The sequence below is a fragment of the Oratosquilla oratoria genome, chromosome 30 (assembly GCF_046742065.1).
Source record: "Oratosquilla oratoria isolate Oo_2021 chromosome 30, ASM4674206v1, whole genome shotgun sequence".
NCBI classification, from domain to species: Eukaryota; Metazoa; Arthropoda; class Malacostraca; order Stomatopoda; family Squillidae; genus Oratosquilla; species Oratosquilla oratoria.
This window is the reverse complement of record NC_134806.1, coordinates 50290800-50306709: the sequence shown is the minus strand read 5'-3', so window position 1 is coordinate 50306709 and position 15910 is coordinate 50290800. Positions and strand designations below refer to the sequence as shown.

Sequence of the window (15910 nt, the reverse complement as noted above, 5' to 3'; positions counted from 1 at the left end):
GGAGGGGTGGTGAATGGGAGTGGAATAGGTGGGGATGAAATGTATGGGAATGGAATTATGCCTTTTGACTTTGGCTACCTCCTTTGTAAGGGGCAAAAAGCCCTCGGTATATGTATGTACAGCCTACAAACACCTTTCAAACTTGAGAGATGGGAGGGAAATCAACTCATAATTAAGGGTCCATTACAAGAATATTTTTAACGGAATGGGTTCGCTGCACGAGAAAGTTTAAGGACCGTACCGTTGTTAAGATGATGAAAGCAGGTAAGGCACCTGGTCTGGATGGATGCCATGCAGAATGTCTAAAAAAAGGAGGTACAGTGATGGTGGACTGGCTGGTGAGGTTATTTAATGTTTGCTGGAGAGAGGGTAGAGTGCTGGAGGACTGGAGGAGTGCCTGTATAGTTCCACTTTACAAGGTAAAAGGGGACAAGTGTGAGTGTAGTAGTTTCAGAGGGATTAGCTTGTTAAGTGTAGTTGGGAAGGCTTATGGGAGGATCTTGATTGAGAAGATTAGGAGAGGAACAGAGGGAGTAACTGGTGAGGAACAGTGTGGATTTAGGATGGGTAGAGGTTGTGTAGATCAGATCTTTGTGGTAAGACAAATATGTGAGAAAGCTATTGGAAAGGGGAAGGATGTTTTTTGGGTTTTTATGGATCTGGAAAAGGCTTACGACAGGGTAGACAGAAAGGCATTGTGGGAGGTTATGCAGATATATGGAATAGGAGGAAAGCTTCTAGGAGCTGTCAAGAGTTTTTATGAGAGTAGTAGGGCTTGTGTCAGGATTAGAAATGGAGAGAGTGAGTGGTTCGAGGTAAAGGTGGGACTTCTTCAAGGATGTGTTATGTCGCTCTTGCTGTCCAAATTATACATGGATGGGGTAGTGCGAGAGGTAAATGCAAGGGTAGTGGGTCAGGGATTGGAGATGGTTAAAGAAAATGGAGAAGAGTGGGAGGTGAGCCAGCTGTTGTTTGCTGACGACACTGCGCTTGTGGCAGGATTGGAGGAGGGACTGAGGAAGTTGGTGACAGAGTTTGGGAGAGTATGTGATAGAAGAAAGCTAAAGGTAAATGTGGGGAAAAGTAAGGTGATGAGATGTACAAGGGGTGAAAGTGGCAGTGGACTGGAAGTGAGCATTAAGGGAGAGCGACTGGAGGAAGTGGATAGTTTTAGATACTTGGGTGCAAATGTGGCAGGAAAAGGTGGAGTGAAGGTGGAGGTAGAATGTAGATTGAGAGAAGCGAGTAAATGCCTTGGTGGATTAAAGAGTGTAATGAGGAATAGACATTTGGGAATGGATGCTAAGAGGAGACTGTATGAAGGAGTGATTGTGCCAACAGCACTGTATGGGGCAGAAACATGGAACATAAGAGAGGAAGAGAGGTGTTTGAATGTGTTTGAGATGAGGTGTCTGAGAAGTATGATGGGGGTTACTAGGCTAGATAGAGTGAGAAATGAGGAGGTGAGGAGGAGAACGGGGGTGGAAAGGGAGTTGGGAGATAGGGTTGATGAAAGAATATTAGGATGGTTTGGACACATGGAAAGAATGAGTGAAGAAAGACTAGTAAAAGAGGTATGGAAGGCAGATGTGGAGGGAGTGAACATGAGGGGATGTCCTAGGATGAGGTGGATGGATGGGGTGAAGGAGGCTTTGGGGAAGAGGGGAATGTCTGTTAAGGAAGGACGGGAGAGGACAGAAGACGGGTGAATGGAGAATGGTTGTATATGGATCATGTTGTGACGCATGAGGTAGAATGGGAGGGGGGATGGGGGGTGAGGTAGTATGTGACAGCAAAATTTGACGCAGCCCGAAGGGATTTCTCCCCATCTTCTCCTTTTATGCATGGGGGGACGGAGAGGGGGGGTCGCCGATTTAATGAAGCGGCCTTGCTGTGGATGTGCTGTGTCTTGACACTGCTTCTGACCCAGGGCAGTGGACAAGGTGCAGGGATGACCCGTCATCTAGGAGGTGCTAAGATAAGAGGGAGGGTGGAGGGGTGTGGAGTGTATTCAGGGATGAAATAGGTGGGAATAATTTTATGCCTTTTCCTTTTTGGCTACCTCCCTTGTAAGGGGGAAAAAGCCTTGGTATATGTATGTATGTACTTTTAAAACCTTTTGCCAGTCTTGGCGAGGGCTCTCTACTATTATGAAATAACTTCTATTAGAAAATAACTTCGGTAGCTATACTTATGGAAACTAGATTTTATAGATCACCTATTAAGACACCTAAGGTTACCTAGAAAACCAGATGAAGCTCTACTTTTTTGTGGTAGACAGCATTCGCCAGGGGTGGCGAAAAGTTTCGAAAGTATGACCCTAAGAACCGTTGCTCGAAACCATCATCTATCTATACACTAAGGGCATCTATTCCCTTATAAGGGACATAGTCAGTCAAGGCAAACACCCACTCCTATCCAGACCATTTGCATCGTTTCCCCTCGGGTCACATGAAGAATTGTCAGCCCAGAACCCCCACATGAAGAATCATCACCCCATGAGATGATCCCACCTGAAGAATTGTCACCCCAGTACACCGAATATTACATACATACATATACCAAGGCTTTTTCCCCCTTACAAGGGAGGTAGCCAAAAAGGAAAAGGCAATAAAATCATTCCTACCCATTCCATCCCTGAAATACTCCACACCTCTCCACCCTCCCTCTTATCTTAGCACCTCCTGGATGACAGGTCATCCCTGCACCTTGTCCACTGCCCTGGGTCAGAAGCAGTGTCACAAGACACAGCACATCTACAGCAAGGCCGCTTCATTAAATCGGCGACCCCCCCCTCTCCGTCCCCCCATGCATAAAAGGAGAAGACGGGGAGAGATCCCTTCGGGCTGCGTCAAATTTTGCTCACACATACTACCTCCCCCCTCCCATTCCACCTCATGCATCACAACATCATCCATATACAACCATTCTTCATTCACCTCTGTCTTCTGTCCTCTCCCGTCCTTCCTCAACAGACATTCCCCTCTTCCCCAAAGCCTCCTTCACCCCATCCATCCACCTCATCCTAGGACGTCCCCTCATCTTCACTCCCTCCACATCTGCCTTCCATACCTCTTTTACTAGTCTTCCTTCACTCATTTTTTCCATGTGTCCAAACCATCCTAATATTCTTTCATCAACCCTATCTTCCAACGCCCTTTCCACCCCCGTTCTCCTCCTCACCTCCTCATTTCTCACTCTATCTAGCCTAGTAACCCCCATCATACTTCTCAGACACTTCATCTCAAACACATTCAAACTCCATCTCTCTTCCTCTCTTATGTTCCATGTTTCTGCCCCATACAGTGCTGATGGCACAATCAGTCCTTCATACAGTCTCCTCTTAGCATCCATTCCCATATGTCTATTCCTCATTACACTCTTTAATCCACCAAGGCATTTACTCGCTTCTCTCAATCTACATTCTACCTCCACCTTTTCCTGCCACATTTGCACCCAAGTATCTAAAACTATCCACTTCCTCCAGTCGCTCTCCCTTAATGCTCACTTCCAGTCTACTGCCACTTTCATCCCTTGTACATCTCATCACCTTACCTTTACCCACATTTATCTTTAGCTTTCTTCTATCACATACTCTCCCAAACTATGTCACCAACTTCCTCAGTCCCTCCTCCGATCCTGCCACAAGTACAGTGTCGTCATCAAACAACAGCTGGCTCACCTCCCACTTTTCTCCATTTTCTTTAACCATCTCCAATCCCTAACCCACTACCCTTGCATTTACCTCTCGCACTACCCCATCCATGTATAAGTTGAACAGCCAGGGCGACATAACGCATCCTTGACGAAGTCCCACCTTTACCTCGAACCACTCACTCTCTCCATTTCTAATCCTGACACAAGCCCTACTACTCTCATAAAAACTCTTGACAGCTCCTAGAAGCTTTCCTCCTATCCCATATATCTGCATAACCTCCCACAGTGCCTTTCTGTCTACCCTGTCGTAAGCTGTCACGTGGGTCACGTGATGAAACTTGGAGGGCTGTCGGCGCGGACGTTTCGTCCCCCGCTGACCACGTGATTCGGCCCGAGACGAAGATTGGAGCTGGTCAGCGAGCGCACCTGACCCAGGCCGGAATGTGTCGTGAGGTCATGCTTAGCCTCCAGGCCTGCCAACTGACCCAACTATACAGGGTCACTACTGCCACTACGCGCATGCGCAGATCGCCAACATCCACTCTCCCTCACCCTCCCGGATGTATAAGAGGGAAGGACATGGAGATGAAGAGAACACACTTTACGGCCGCTCGCCGTTAAGGGCGGACACCCCCCCCCTCCCCTCCCAGTTCTACAGAGGGAGGGCACCGCCTGAAGGAGATCACGAGAAGGAGATCGTCGGAGCAGGAGACCAAGGAGGAGACGTGCGCCCCTCCAAGGACACACGGGACTCGTCTGGAGGAATCGACGCTCGAGGAGAATTCATCCTCGCGCCTGCAGAGCCGAGGAGTGGTGTAGTACTCATTTTGTTTTATATTTTTTGTATATAGTGAATAGGCCGTATTAGATATCACACAGGTGATATTTCATTGTATGTGTTTGATAGGATAGTTGTGCTTTGTGTTATTCAATAAAAACACGTGTTGTGTTACCTTGGCGTTTCTTTTCTCTCACGCCCAATTCTCAATAATACCGAGTACATACATATAAATTTGAACCCCCTGACATAAGCCTTTTCCAGATCCATAAAAGCCCAAAAAACATCCTTCCCCGAATATTAAGTGGAATAAAGATTAGGTTAAGTTAGGTTGAATGAGGGTTATGCTTATTGTCATCAACTTCTACAACGGAAGAATTGTAAACCCAGGATGGCCCACATGAAGAATTGTCACCCTAGGATAGCCCACATGAAGAATTGTCACCCTATTGAAGTCTGGGGTGACAATTCTTCATGTGATCCTTTCCCTCTCATCTTAATGCCTTGTGGATGAAGAGTCACAATACATCCACAACAGGACGGTTTTATTTACAGTAAACCCTCAATATAACGGATCTCCATATACTGGATATCGGGTATAATGGACACAAAATCTGACCCGAAAAAAACCCTCACTATAACAGATTTTCATCCGTTATAGCGAAGGGTCCTCGGTTATAACTGATCTTCGGATATAACGACAGACCCATCCCCATATTGTCTGTTATATCAAGAGTTTACTGTAATTTCTTATCCTAATAATTTCTAATATCGGACAAACATCGGGATATGACGGATCTGTCCATTATTTCTGTCAGATATAATGGATCTTCAGACATAACAACAGACCCGTCCCCATATGATCCTTTATATCGAGGATTTACTGTACGTAGCAACCCTCCCTCCTTGTTCTCTCATTTATTAACAATCTTAGTATATCATAGCCAATAAACTCTTTCAGACTCAAGAGACAGGAGGTAAACCGACTCGAAACTAAACATCCACCGCATGATTAGTTTGAATAAAAGTGATCTGCTAAACAAAAAAGTTTAAGAATTATTGTTCCCAACCATTATATTTCTATCAAAGATCAATCAATTAATTCTATCAATGACCTCCTGAAGACTCAGTTCTACCGAGTTTATACCGAGCCTACCTTTCTTTCTGTGAAGGTAGTGGTGATCGTGTAGGATTATTCTGGAATGCCATTCTGTTCGTAGCTTCGGTTGTGTTTTCGCTCGACACCTTGCCGTAGCCGTTAGCCATTGAAGAAGCACTATAGCTTGTGGGGAACGGCTTTGTTGCTCCGTCGGAATTCTGTCGGATCAGAGTTTTCTCCGAACTTTGTCTTATGACCTGTTTGACAGACTGGGCACCTTTGGGCTTGCGTATCATTTCGTAAAAGAGGATGTAGGGATTACGCATCAAAGCACTATTTAGCGAGATGGGGCGGACCTGTAGAAAAAAGAAAACTGTTAATCAATACCTCATACAAGTAATCAAACTAGGTATCACAGGAAACTATCCTATACACAATCTTTATTCACCTGCACAGTCAGAGCCGTCAGAATTGTCACGAGGCATAATGCGCCAATTCCGATGGCGAGGAAGAGACCACGCCTTAAATCAGTGGTTGGAATATGAGCGGAAAATTGGTAAACCAGAGGCGGGTACAAGCTAGCGACTGATGACGTCACGCAGCCTTGAGTAGATCAGTTACCGCTGGCCTTTGTGGCGGTGAATGTCTTTTGCTCTTCTCCGCCAATCACACATCTTTTTCTCCCTTATCTGTATACACTATTGTGTTCATCATTGAGGAATGGGCTTTGGAAAGGGCTTGAAGAAGGACCGACAGGCAAGTATTGCTGCCCTGGTAAAGGGAAGCAAGTCGAACAAAGAAATCTTAAGCACCACCGGCATTCCACCGTAAGACTACACCCAGCTACAGCACCTAGTTGAGAGGAAACTTCATATTTTCGGCAAAGAATTAAAACACATGAACCCTCAACTACTGGCCAATATGTCTCCGAGGACTGTGCAGCTTTGCCTCCACAACAACCTTGGGTGTAATTACCCCATTCCTCGAAGTAAACCGATTATTACAGCTCGGCAAAAAAAAAGAATCGATTTCACATTTGCCTGAAATACCTTCCCTGGGATCAGGACAAGCTGAAGAAAGCGTTTTGGTCTGACGAGGCCAGTTTTACCGTCAGAAGCAATCGAAAAGGGATGATAAGGATACACAGTGTTCAAGATCCCCCTTCCTGCATGTACGGCAACGGGACTGCCAAACACTGACTCGGTCATGGTCAGGGACGCTTTTGGGTACCACAGTGTTGGAAAGCTGGTGGTCTTGCCAAGGAATGTTATGGTCAACATGGAGAGGCACCTGAAGCTCTTGGCTGACCACCTTGAGGACGGCTTCCACATCTGTCAAAGTGAAGTATACCAGCAGAACGGGGCATTTGCTCACAGAGCAAAATTCTTCATTGGTCGGCTGGATTTTGTGGGAATTGAACGATTGGCAAGAGAAGAGCCTTGATCTTAAAAAAAGTTTTTGATGGAAGCCCAGTTGAGGGAGCATGACACATCAAGTGTGCCGAAACTTGTTACTGCCCTCCAAAACCTTACCCTCTATGTTGCCTGTCCCCTCAGGTCTGGCTTGAAGAATATTCAAGGAGGCCACACCAAATGCTAAAAGTTAGAGAGTACCCAACATGATATCTATTCTTGTTTTGTGCACACATATGACGTAACAATCATATAAAATTATGCAAACCAATTCTGATGGTGCTGACTATACAGTAACTTTAGACTAATGAAAGAAAAAAAGAAATATATATACATACATACTAATAAATACATACATAAACTAATAAATAATAATAATAAACTAATAAATAATAAAATAAACTACTTACTGATGAGTCGTCAAATTCAAACATGGTTCCGTTGGATGCTTCCGCCACAGCCGTGTAATGTCCTCCGTGCTGTGAGCCCCCAAGATGAATTACCATCGAGACCAGTTTATACTGGTACGGTCCACCTTCTGGTCCCTGGGGCTCTTTGTTCGCTCCATTAACGAACCGCGTGATGTCAATTGTCCGCTGAATATTTATATGCTTCCCTATTTTACCACCCGAGAATGTAAATCTGAAAGAAAAATAGCCGTCAAGTAATTGTCTATTTATCTATATACAAATGGCTCCTTATACGGGAGGTAGCCATGCACTTGCTCCTTCTCCCATCCATCGCAGATTTACTTCCCTTTTGTCCTAGTTCCTCGTGTGGATGACGGATCATCCCTGTCTCCCGTCGTCCACTCCAGATAGTAACCTCTTCAATACGAGTCAAATATTCACATGGACATTCACTGCCTGGCGTATAATGATGATGCATCACAATACGCGCATTATAAAATATAATGTTACAGATGTTCTACTCATTCTCTTTCACCCAGAATATTTATAACCACAGAAAATGTGATAAAATCTGTTCACAGAATACGGGTCACTCGGCTATAACTAAAAATATAATTGGGAGGCCGACACTGGCATTCTTGTACACTCACTCACGCCTCGTGATACCTACGAAGGCATCATCACATTCAAGGGGTTTATGCCAACAAAATACATATCACAGATTGTTAAACATTCCATGTGTGTCCATAGTCTCCTTCAGTCATTCCATCAATCTATCTCATTCTCAGTCTTCTTTTTAAGCTCATACTATCCAATTCTGCTTTCAAAATTCTCTTTTCCAGTAGTTCCTCATTCATTCTTTATACATACATATACCAAAGGCTTTTTCTCCCTTACAAGGGAGGTAGCCATAAAATAAAGGCATAAAATCCACTCCCACCCATTCCATCCCCACATACTCCACGCCCATCCACCCCACTCCCTCCATCCTACTGGATGACAGGTCATCCCTGCATCTCGCCCACTGTCCTGGGTCAGAGGCAGTGTCACAAGACACTTCATTGTATCGGTGACCCCCCTTTTCATCCCCTCATGCAGAAATGGAGAAGACGGGGAGAATCTTTGGCTGCGTCATTCTTCATGCGTGCCGAAACTACTTGCGGCAGAAGTCGAGGTGATGTAGCTTTGAACCCTGTCACCAGCGAGTTGGACCAAAGGCATGGATAATTAAATTTCATGCTATAAAGTCCTCTGTCTGTAGGAGACACTGTCAAAGCCTCCTGATGGGGGTGGGGGGTTTACAGAATACGTCAAGCAATCACCTCAGTGCTCAGTTCTACCCTGAGAGCTCTCTCCACTTGTCACAAATCGTTCTTGTGTGGGAGGTAGCCCATCAAGGCATGCTCCCATTCCCATCCACAACTCTCGTTACCTTCTCATCTTAGCTCCTCGTGGATGGAGGGTCATCCCTGTCTCCTGCCCATCGCTTGGGTCAGAAGCAATGTAGCAAGGCAAAGTACCAATCACATTTCTCGAAAACACATCTAAAAATCATTTTGCAACTTCCTCTTTGTCTATCTACACACCAAGAGCTTTTTCCCCCCTTATAAGGGAGGTAGCCAACTCAAAAGCACTTCCTCTTTGTACACTTAACCTCTTGAATACAATGATGACTACGTACTATGCGTCATGAGCTGCGAGCAGGATAAATAGGTATGCTAGCATCGGTTTCCTGATTATATGTATTTTGTAGATGTAATAAGGAAGCTCGCTGGCTGAGCGGGTTAGGGCGTCGCTACTTGCGGTGAAGTTCGAGGTGAGGGCAGTTCGAATCCTGCCACCAGCGAAGTTGAACCAAGGGCATGGTTCATTAAATTCCATGCTACAAAGCCCTCTGTGAGGGGCACTGTCCTAGCCTCCTGATAGGGGGGGGGGAGTGTGTGACGTTAAACCATATCATCATCATCAGATGTAACGAGTGACCTCCGCATTCTGAGCACAGGCTTGGTCATGTTTTCTTGGACGTTATATCTATTCAGGGTGAAAGAGAACAAATATAACAACAGTAATGTTCAACTTATACATGGATGGGGTGGTGCGAGAGGTGAATGCTAGGGTAGTGAGTCAGGGATTGGAGATGGTTAAAGAAAATGGAGAAAAGTGGGAGGTGAGCCAGCTGTTGTTTGCGGACGACACTGCGCTTGTGGCAGGGTCAGAGGAGGGATTGAGGAAGCTGGTGGCAGAGTTTGGGAGAGTATGTGATAGAAGAAAGCTAAAGATAAATGTGGGTAAAAGTAAGGTGATGAGATGTACAAGGGGTGAAAGTGGCAGTAGACTGGAAGTGAACATTAAGGGAGAGCAACTGGAGGAAGTGGATAGTTTTAGATACTTGGGTGCAAGTGTAGCAGGAAAAGGTGGAGTGAAGGTGGAGGTAGAATGTAGATTGAGAGAAGCGAGTAAATGCCTTGGTGGTTTAAAGAGTGTAATGAGGAATAGACATTTGGGAATGGATGCGAAGAGGAGACTGTATGAAGGAGTGATTGTGCCAACAGCACTGTATGGGGCAGAAACATGGAACATAAGAGAAGAAGAGAGAAGGAGTTTGAATGTGTTTGAGATGAGGTGTCTGAGAAGTATGGTGGGGGTTACTAGGCTGGATAGAGTGAGAAATGAGGAGGTGAGGAGGAGAACAGGGGTGAAAAAGGATTTGGGAGGTAGGGTTGATGAAAGAATATTAGGATGGTTTGGACACATGGAAAGAATGAGTGAAGAAAGACTAGTAAAAGAGGTATGGAAAGCAGATGTGGAGGGAGTGAACATGAGGGGACATCCTAGGATGAGGTGGATGGATGGGGTGAAGGGGGCTTTGGGGAAAAGGGGAATGTCTGTTGAGGAAGGAAGGGAGAGGACGGAAGACAGAGGTGAGTGGAGAGTGGTTGTATATGGATGATGTTGTGACTGCATGAGGTGGAATGGGCGGGGGGGTGGAGTAGTATGTGTGAGTAAATTTTGACGCAGCCCGAAGGGATTTCTCCCCGTCCTCGCCTTATATGCAGGGGGGGACGGAGAGGGGGGGTCGCCAATTAAATGAAGCGGCCTTGCTGTGGATGTACTGTGTCTTGCGACACTGCTTCTGACCCAGGGCGGTGGGCAGGGTGCAGGGATGACCCGTCATCCAGGAGGTGCTCAGATGAGAGGAAGGGTGGGAGGGGTGTGGAGTGTATTTAGGGATGAAATGGGTGGGAGTGTTTTTATGCCTTTCCCTTTTTGGCTACCTCCCTTGGAAGGGGGTAAAAGCCTTGGTATATGTATGTATGTAATGGCAGCTACATCAAAATGTCATCCATACACAACCATTCTCCACTCACCACTAAACTAAACTTTTACTGAACACGAAACTTGTATGTAATTCCCTTAACCACTTTGGTATGATGACGCCCACATAGGCATTATGTGGCGTGAGTGGGTACACAAGAACACCAGTGTTGGCATCTTGATTTTATATACAATAAGTCCTCGTTATACGGTACATGTGCGTTCCTGAAAACTTTACCACAAATTGAAATTACTGCATACTGAACCCATTATAACATGTAATAATAGGATATGGCAGACGTACCTTCTCCCTGCTCTTTCCTCTTCAAAACACGAGCGGATACTGTATCTGTGAATTTTTCTTACCGTAAATAGAATCGAGGGTAGTAATTACCAAATACCGTAACTGTGAATTTACCGGATAAAGAATTACCATATAAGGAGGACTCACTGTATATATATTTTTGTTGTACATGGGTTACCCTCCCCCCAATTCTGTGAACTGGTTTGATCATGTTTTCTGTTTATCATTTCTCAGAGTAAAAGAGAACGAGTAATACAGCAGTGACTTTATATTTTATAATGCAAGTAGTGTGATGCATTGTACATATGGCAGCCAATGCTGTGAGCGAGAATTTGAGTCGTACTGAATTGGTTAAACTATGAATACTTTAAGCATTACCTTTTGAGCTGAATCAGCAACACGTGAGGAGCCCGTTCAATGAGATGGCGTTTGGTTGCTGACACCCGCTTGTGACACTTTTCACACTTGTACGCATTGTCTGCGTCCAGAGTTTCCTTGCGGAAGTACAGGTTTAAGGCTTCATCAACACTGTTGGTTGTGCGAATGTCCAGAACCAAGTCTTGGAAATGTGAAAAAGTTGTTGACACGTGGCGGCAGCTCGGGCAAATCACTGTGCATAAAAAGAATGTGATGAAATACGTACATATATACACAGGCATCAAATGTGTATGCAATTGGTTGGATAGTGGAAAACGTAATATCAAATAAAAGGAAAGGTGATCAGTCAAGATAATAATTATGACAAAAAAGGAAGAAAGAGGACAGAAAAGAGGAGAAAGAGAGAGAGAGAGAGAGAGAGAGAGAAAGGAAGAAAAAAATTATATGTATATACATACATGATGATTAACACTACATTATTATATGTCATATCATATATACACATACATATGTATTGAACACTTACTGTAGCTATACATCATCACAGAAAGTCACAAGCGGTTAAAATAAAACCCACCCTGTTGCCGTAGATATCCACCAAATATCTGGTTCAGGGGCGTGGTTTCCTTCGACCTATGATCCAGCTTCGTGGCACGTTTGAAATTGAGGTACGACTTCTCCATGTGATCCAGAAGAAGTTTTATAAACTCGTGGGCGTCTTCTTGTCTTCCGTACATCAAAGTTTTTCCAATCACTGAAAGATAAACATTTGGTGATGAGCGATTCGTAAGAAGAACTTTCACTATTACTACATTGCCGAATGGGCTAGAATGTTGCTACTTGCAATGGATGCCCTAGGCGACAGCAGTTCAACCCTGCCACGGGCAAGTTGAACCAAGGACATGGATTATTAATTTCCATAATACAAAGTCCTCTGTAAGGGGCACTGTCCTTGACTCCTGATAAGGGGGGGGGGGGTTAGTTTGCGATGTTAAACCGAATTACTACATACCATCACTACAACATCTTTCCCCTTATATGAAGGTTAAGTCAAAGTGCATAATCAATCAATCTGTTGCCCCAGGTCTCTCTTGCGGATGACCCACAGCCTCCGGTCATGGCCATAAACCACTCAAAGAAGAGATACTGTGTTGTTGTCTGTGTCTTTACCTAATTATAGTAAAAGAGCAACGCTTGCTGGGTCCCATCTCCTATTCTCTAATTTTCTAACATACCTAGACTCAAATTTATGTACAGTGCCAACTTAATCTAAATTTTTTATTTCCAATTGTCATATTTAAATTTGAACTCATGCATCGTTTGAGCTTGGGCTGTATCACCTTATAGGCTATTCCACATATTTATGCATCTATTATGGAAAACCACATTTCTTCACATCCTTTCGACATGTGATCTTTCTTAATTTACTCCTATGATCTCTTAGTCAGGAGATCTCCTCTATCAGAATAATCTATCCCCTTTAATGACCTGAATACTGTAATCATGTCACCACTTTCTCTTCATTTTTTCAAAGTGTTGGGGCCATCTTTGTAGTTGCTCTCCGGATTCTCTCAAATTTCCTTGTATTCTTTTTAGTACTGGGTGACCATAGTGCTGCTGCCTACTCCAATTAGGCCTTATCAGAGTGACTAGAATTTTCCTTACCATTCCTTCATCCAAGTAAATAAAAGCCACTTTTATTGATCTTCGCAACTTATAGGTTTTGCCTACAAATTTGTTTATATGTTTGCCAGGGGACATATCTTTTGTGATGATCACCCCCAGGTCTTTTTCAGATCCCACTTTCACTACTTCCTTTTCACCAATTTTATATTGTCCTGATATCCTGTTTTTTTTTTCTTTTGTTTTTTTCCAAATTCCATTATGCTTCATTTCTTGATGTTGAAGTCCACTTCCCACTTATTACTCCATTCCCATTCCATGTTCAGATCTCTCTGTAGTGAGTCACAGTCCATTTCAGTACTCACTTTCTTTAACAATTTTGCATCATCTGCAAAGAAGTTCATGTAACATTCCACACCTTTGTCCATGTCATTCACATCGATAGCAAACATTATTGGATCCAATACTGATCATTGTGGAACTCCACTAATTACCTCTTCTCATGTAAAACTCTTATCCCTGAGCACCAGTCTCATTTTTCTTTCATGCAAAGAGTCCTCCATCCATTTCAGTAGTTTACCTTGTATCTCTATGGTTTCCAGTTTTCTTAATAGTTTTTTGTGAGGGACTTTATCAAAAGCTTTTTGTAGATCTAGGAATGCACAATCAGCCCATCCATCCCTTTCTTGTATTATGTCTAGTAGTCTTGAGTAAAAACAGATCAAATTTGTGGTACATGATCTTCCCTGTCTAAATCCAAATTGTCTCGGATTTAGGATCTTGTTCTCCTCCAGATGTTTTATCCATCTACTTTTTATAACTTTTTCACTAATTTTAGCTACCATGCTTGTAAGGGAAACAAGTCCATAACTTGTTGGGTCTTCCTTATTTCCTCCTTTATAAATTGATATGATATCAGCATTTTCCCAGTCCTCTGGTATTTTTCCTTCGCGTGATCAGCTTATGTTATATATTTTGTCTATTAGTTCTTCTTTACATTCTTTTGATACTCAGTTTGCTATTCCATCTAGGCTGTGCAATTTCCTGACATCCAGGTTCATTATTTTATTATTTCTTTCTGTGTTACTTCCCTTATGGTGTTTTTTTTTTCTTCTCTCCCTTCATCTCTGTATCTTCTGTGTATTCTGTATTTCCTTGGCATAGTTTCACTATTTCCTGTTTATTTTTTAGTTTACCATTTACATATCCTTAGAACAGTTTTGACTGATCCTTACATTCTTCTATTATGTCTTTTTCAGAGTTTCTTTTTTCTTCCCTCCATATTTTTACATATTTGTTCCTTTGATTAATATTTGCCACTTTCTAGGATTTTTGTCTTTTTTTTCTATCTTTTCCAAGCTTTATCTTTGTCTTTTGCTTTGCTGCACCTTCTATTAAACCAGCATTTAGTATATATCTTTTCCTGTTTTTGCTTTGGGACATATTTATCCACTCCTTTGTAGATTTTCATAAGAATCATCCATTTTTCTTCCACTTGCATTTCTTCCTTGTAGAATTTTTCCCAGTTCACTTTAAGAAAAAATTTCCTTAGTTTCTCAAAGTCCGTTTTACTATACATCAGTCTTCCCTTTCTGTGTTTCTCATTCCTCTTTAAATATATTTCCTCCTTTAATTCTAATTCGAGCAGTATGTGGTCAATCTTCGCAATTGGTGTCTTCTATTCAATTTTGTCTTCTATTTTAGTAGTGTGTGTGTGTGTGTGTTTACCTAGTTGTATCTTACGGGAAGGGGAGCTATGCTTGTGGTATCCTGTCTTTGTATCTCTCCATATCTAATTTGCTCTTAAATTCTTGTACTGTTTTTGCACACACTGTTGTTTTGTCTAATGTCCCATACATCCACCACAATGTGGGGAAAGCTGTTCATTTTCAGGTCCCTTCTATAAGTATCCTTTTTGAGCTTCCTTCCATGTCCTCTTGTGTTTCTCTTATCCCAATTTAGTAAGTCATCTCTATCAAGGACTTCCATGCCTCTCATAATTCTGTAGATGGTCAACAAGTCACCTCTTTCACTTCTTTGTTCCAGAGTTGGCAACTCCAATTTTAACAATCTTCCTTCATATGAGTTTTGATAGTGTTGGGGCCATCTTCGTAGTTGCTCTCAGGGAAGGAGCAATGATTGTTGAGTCTCATCTCCTACTCTCCAGTTTATCATACGTAGCCTCAAATTCACGTAGTTCCAACTTAGTTTTAGTTTTTCCTCATACGGTGTTCTGTATCTCCTGTGTGGTTGTTGTTGTTGTTGTCGTTCCCTAGACTGTCTGTCCAAGCAGTCCCGTCTCCCCAAGGATTGCCACAGCCAAAACTGGGTTTTCCCACAAATCCTTTATAGAGTGTATGTTGTGTTGTTTGTGTGCATGATTGTGTATAATGCAGTCTTCCATTATGTGTTGTATGGTATAGGGTGAAGTGTTACATCCTGGGCAGCTGTTCACAATGCGGTCATCCAGCCTCTTCTGGTAGCTAAGAAGTGCTGGGTGGTGGCCGCACAGCAGTCTGGCCAGGTGGACTCTGTCCTTTCATGGGAGAGAGGATTCAGAAGGGTGGATATCAGGGGGTCTGGCAAGCAGCAGTGTGTTAATGGAGCGGTGAGTGACATGATTATGAATATGTTTCCGGAGGCTGGTATTTGGTGGTTGTGGAAGAGAAGAGAGTATCTGTGTGTGATACAGGTCTTTGGGTGTTGTTTCAATGTTTCTTGGTGTGTGTGGGTGTTCTGCTATGTAGTGTAGCAGGTGTGATGTGTTTGTGGTGGCTGCAGCAAGTGTTTGTGTGCCTCTCATGTCGAGGTGGTCCTTGACTTTGAGGACTTTTGTTTCATGGTGTAAATGGTCTGTAGGTGTTGTATTTGTGCAGTCTGTAATTGCTTTTAGGGCTTTGTTTTGTATGATTTGAAGGGTGTTGTGGTGTGTCT

At 43.4% G+C, this 15910-nt stretch overlaps 1 protein-coding gene across 2 annotated transcripts in view; it reads right to left on the bottom strand.

Moving 5' to 3' along the window:
- The window catches only part of scny (ubiquitin specific peptidase 36), a 48090-nt gene that overhangs the window by 15383 nt on the left and 16797 nt on the right, over nt 1-15910 (bottom strand). For both annotated transcript variants that reach the window (XM_076213013.1, XM_076213012.1), the window contains exons 5-8: nt 11931-12107; nt 11354-11585; nt 7357-7588; nt 5592-5890 (exon numbers count right to left, since the gene is read on the bottom strand). In XM_076213013.1, the coding sequence (XP_076069128.1) occupies nt 5592-5890; nt 7357-7588; nt 11354-11585; nt 11931-12107 (940 nt within the window). The remainder of the gene's footprint in view (nt 1-5591; nt 5891-7356; nt 7589-11353; nt 11586-11930; nt 12108-15910) is intronic.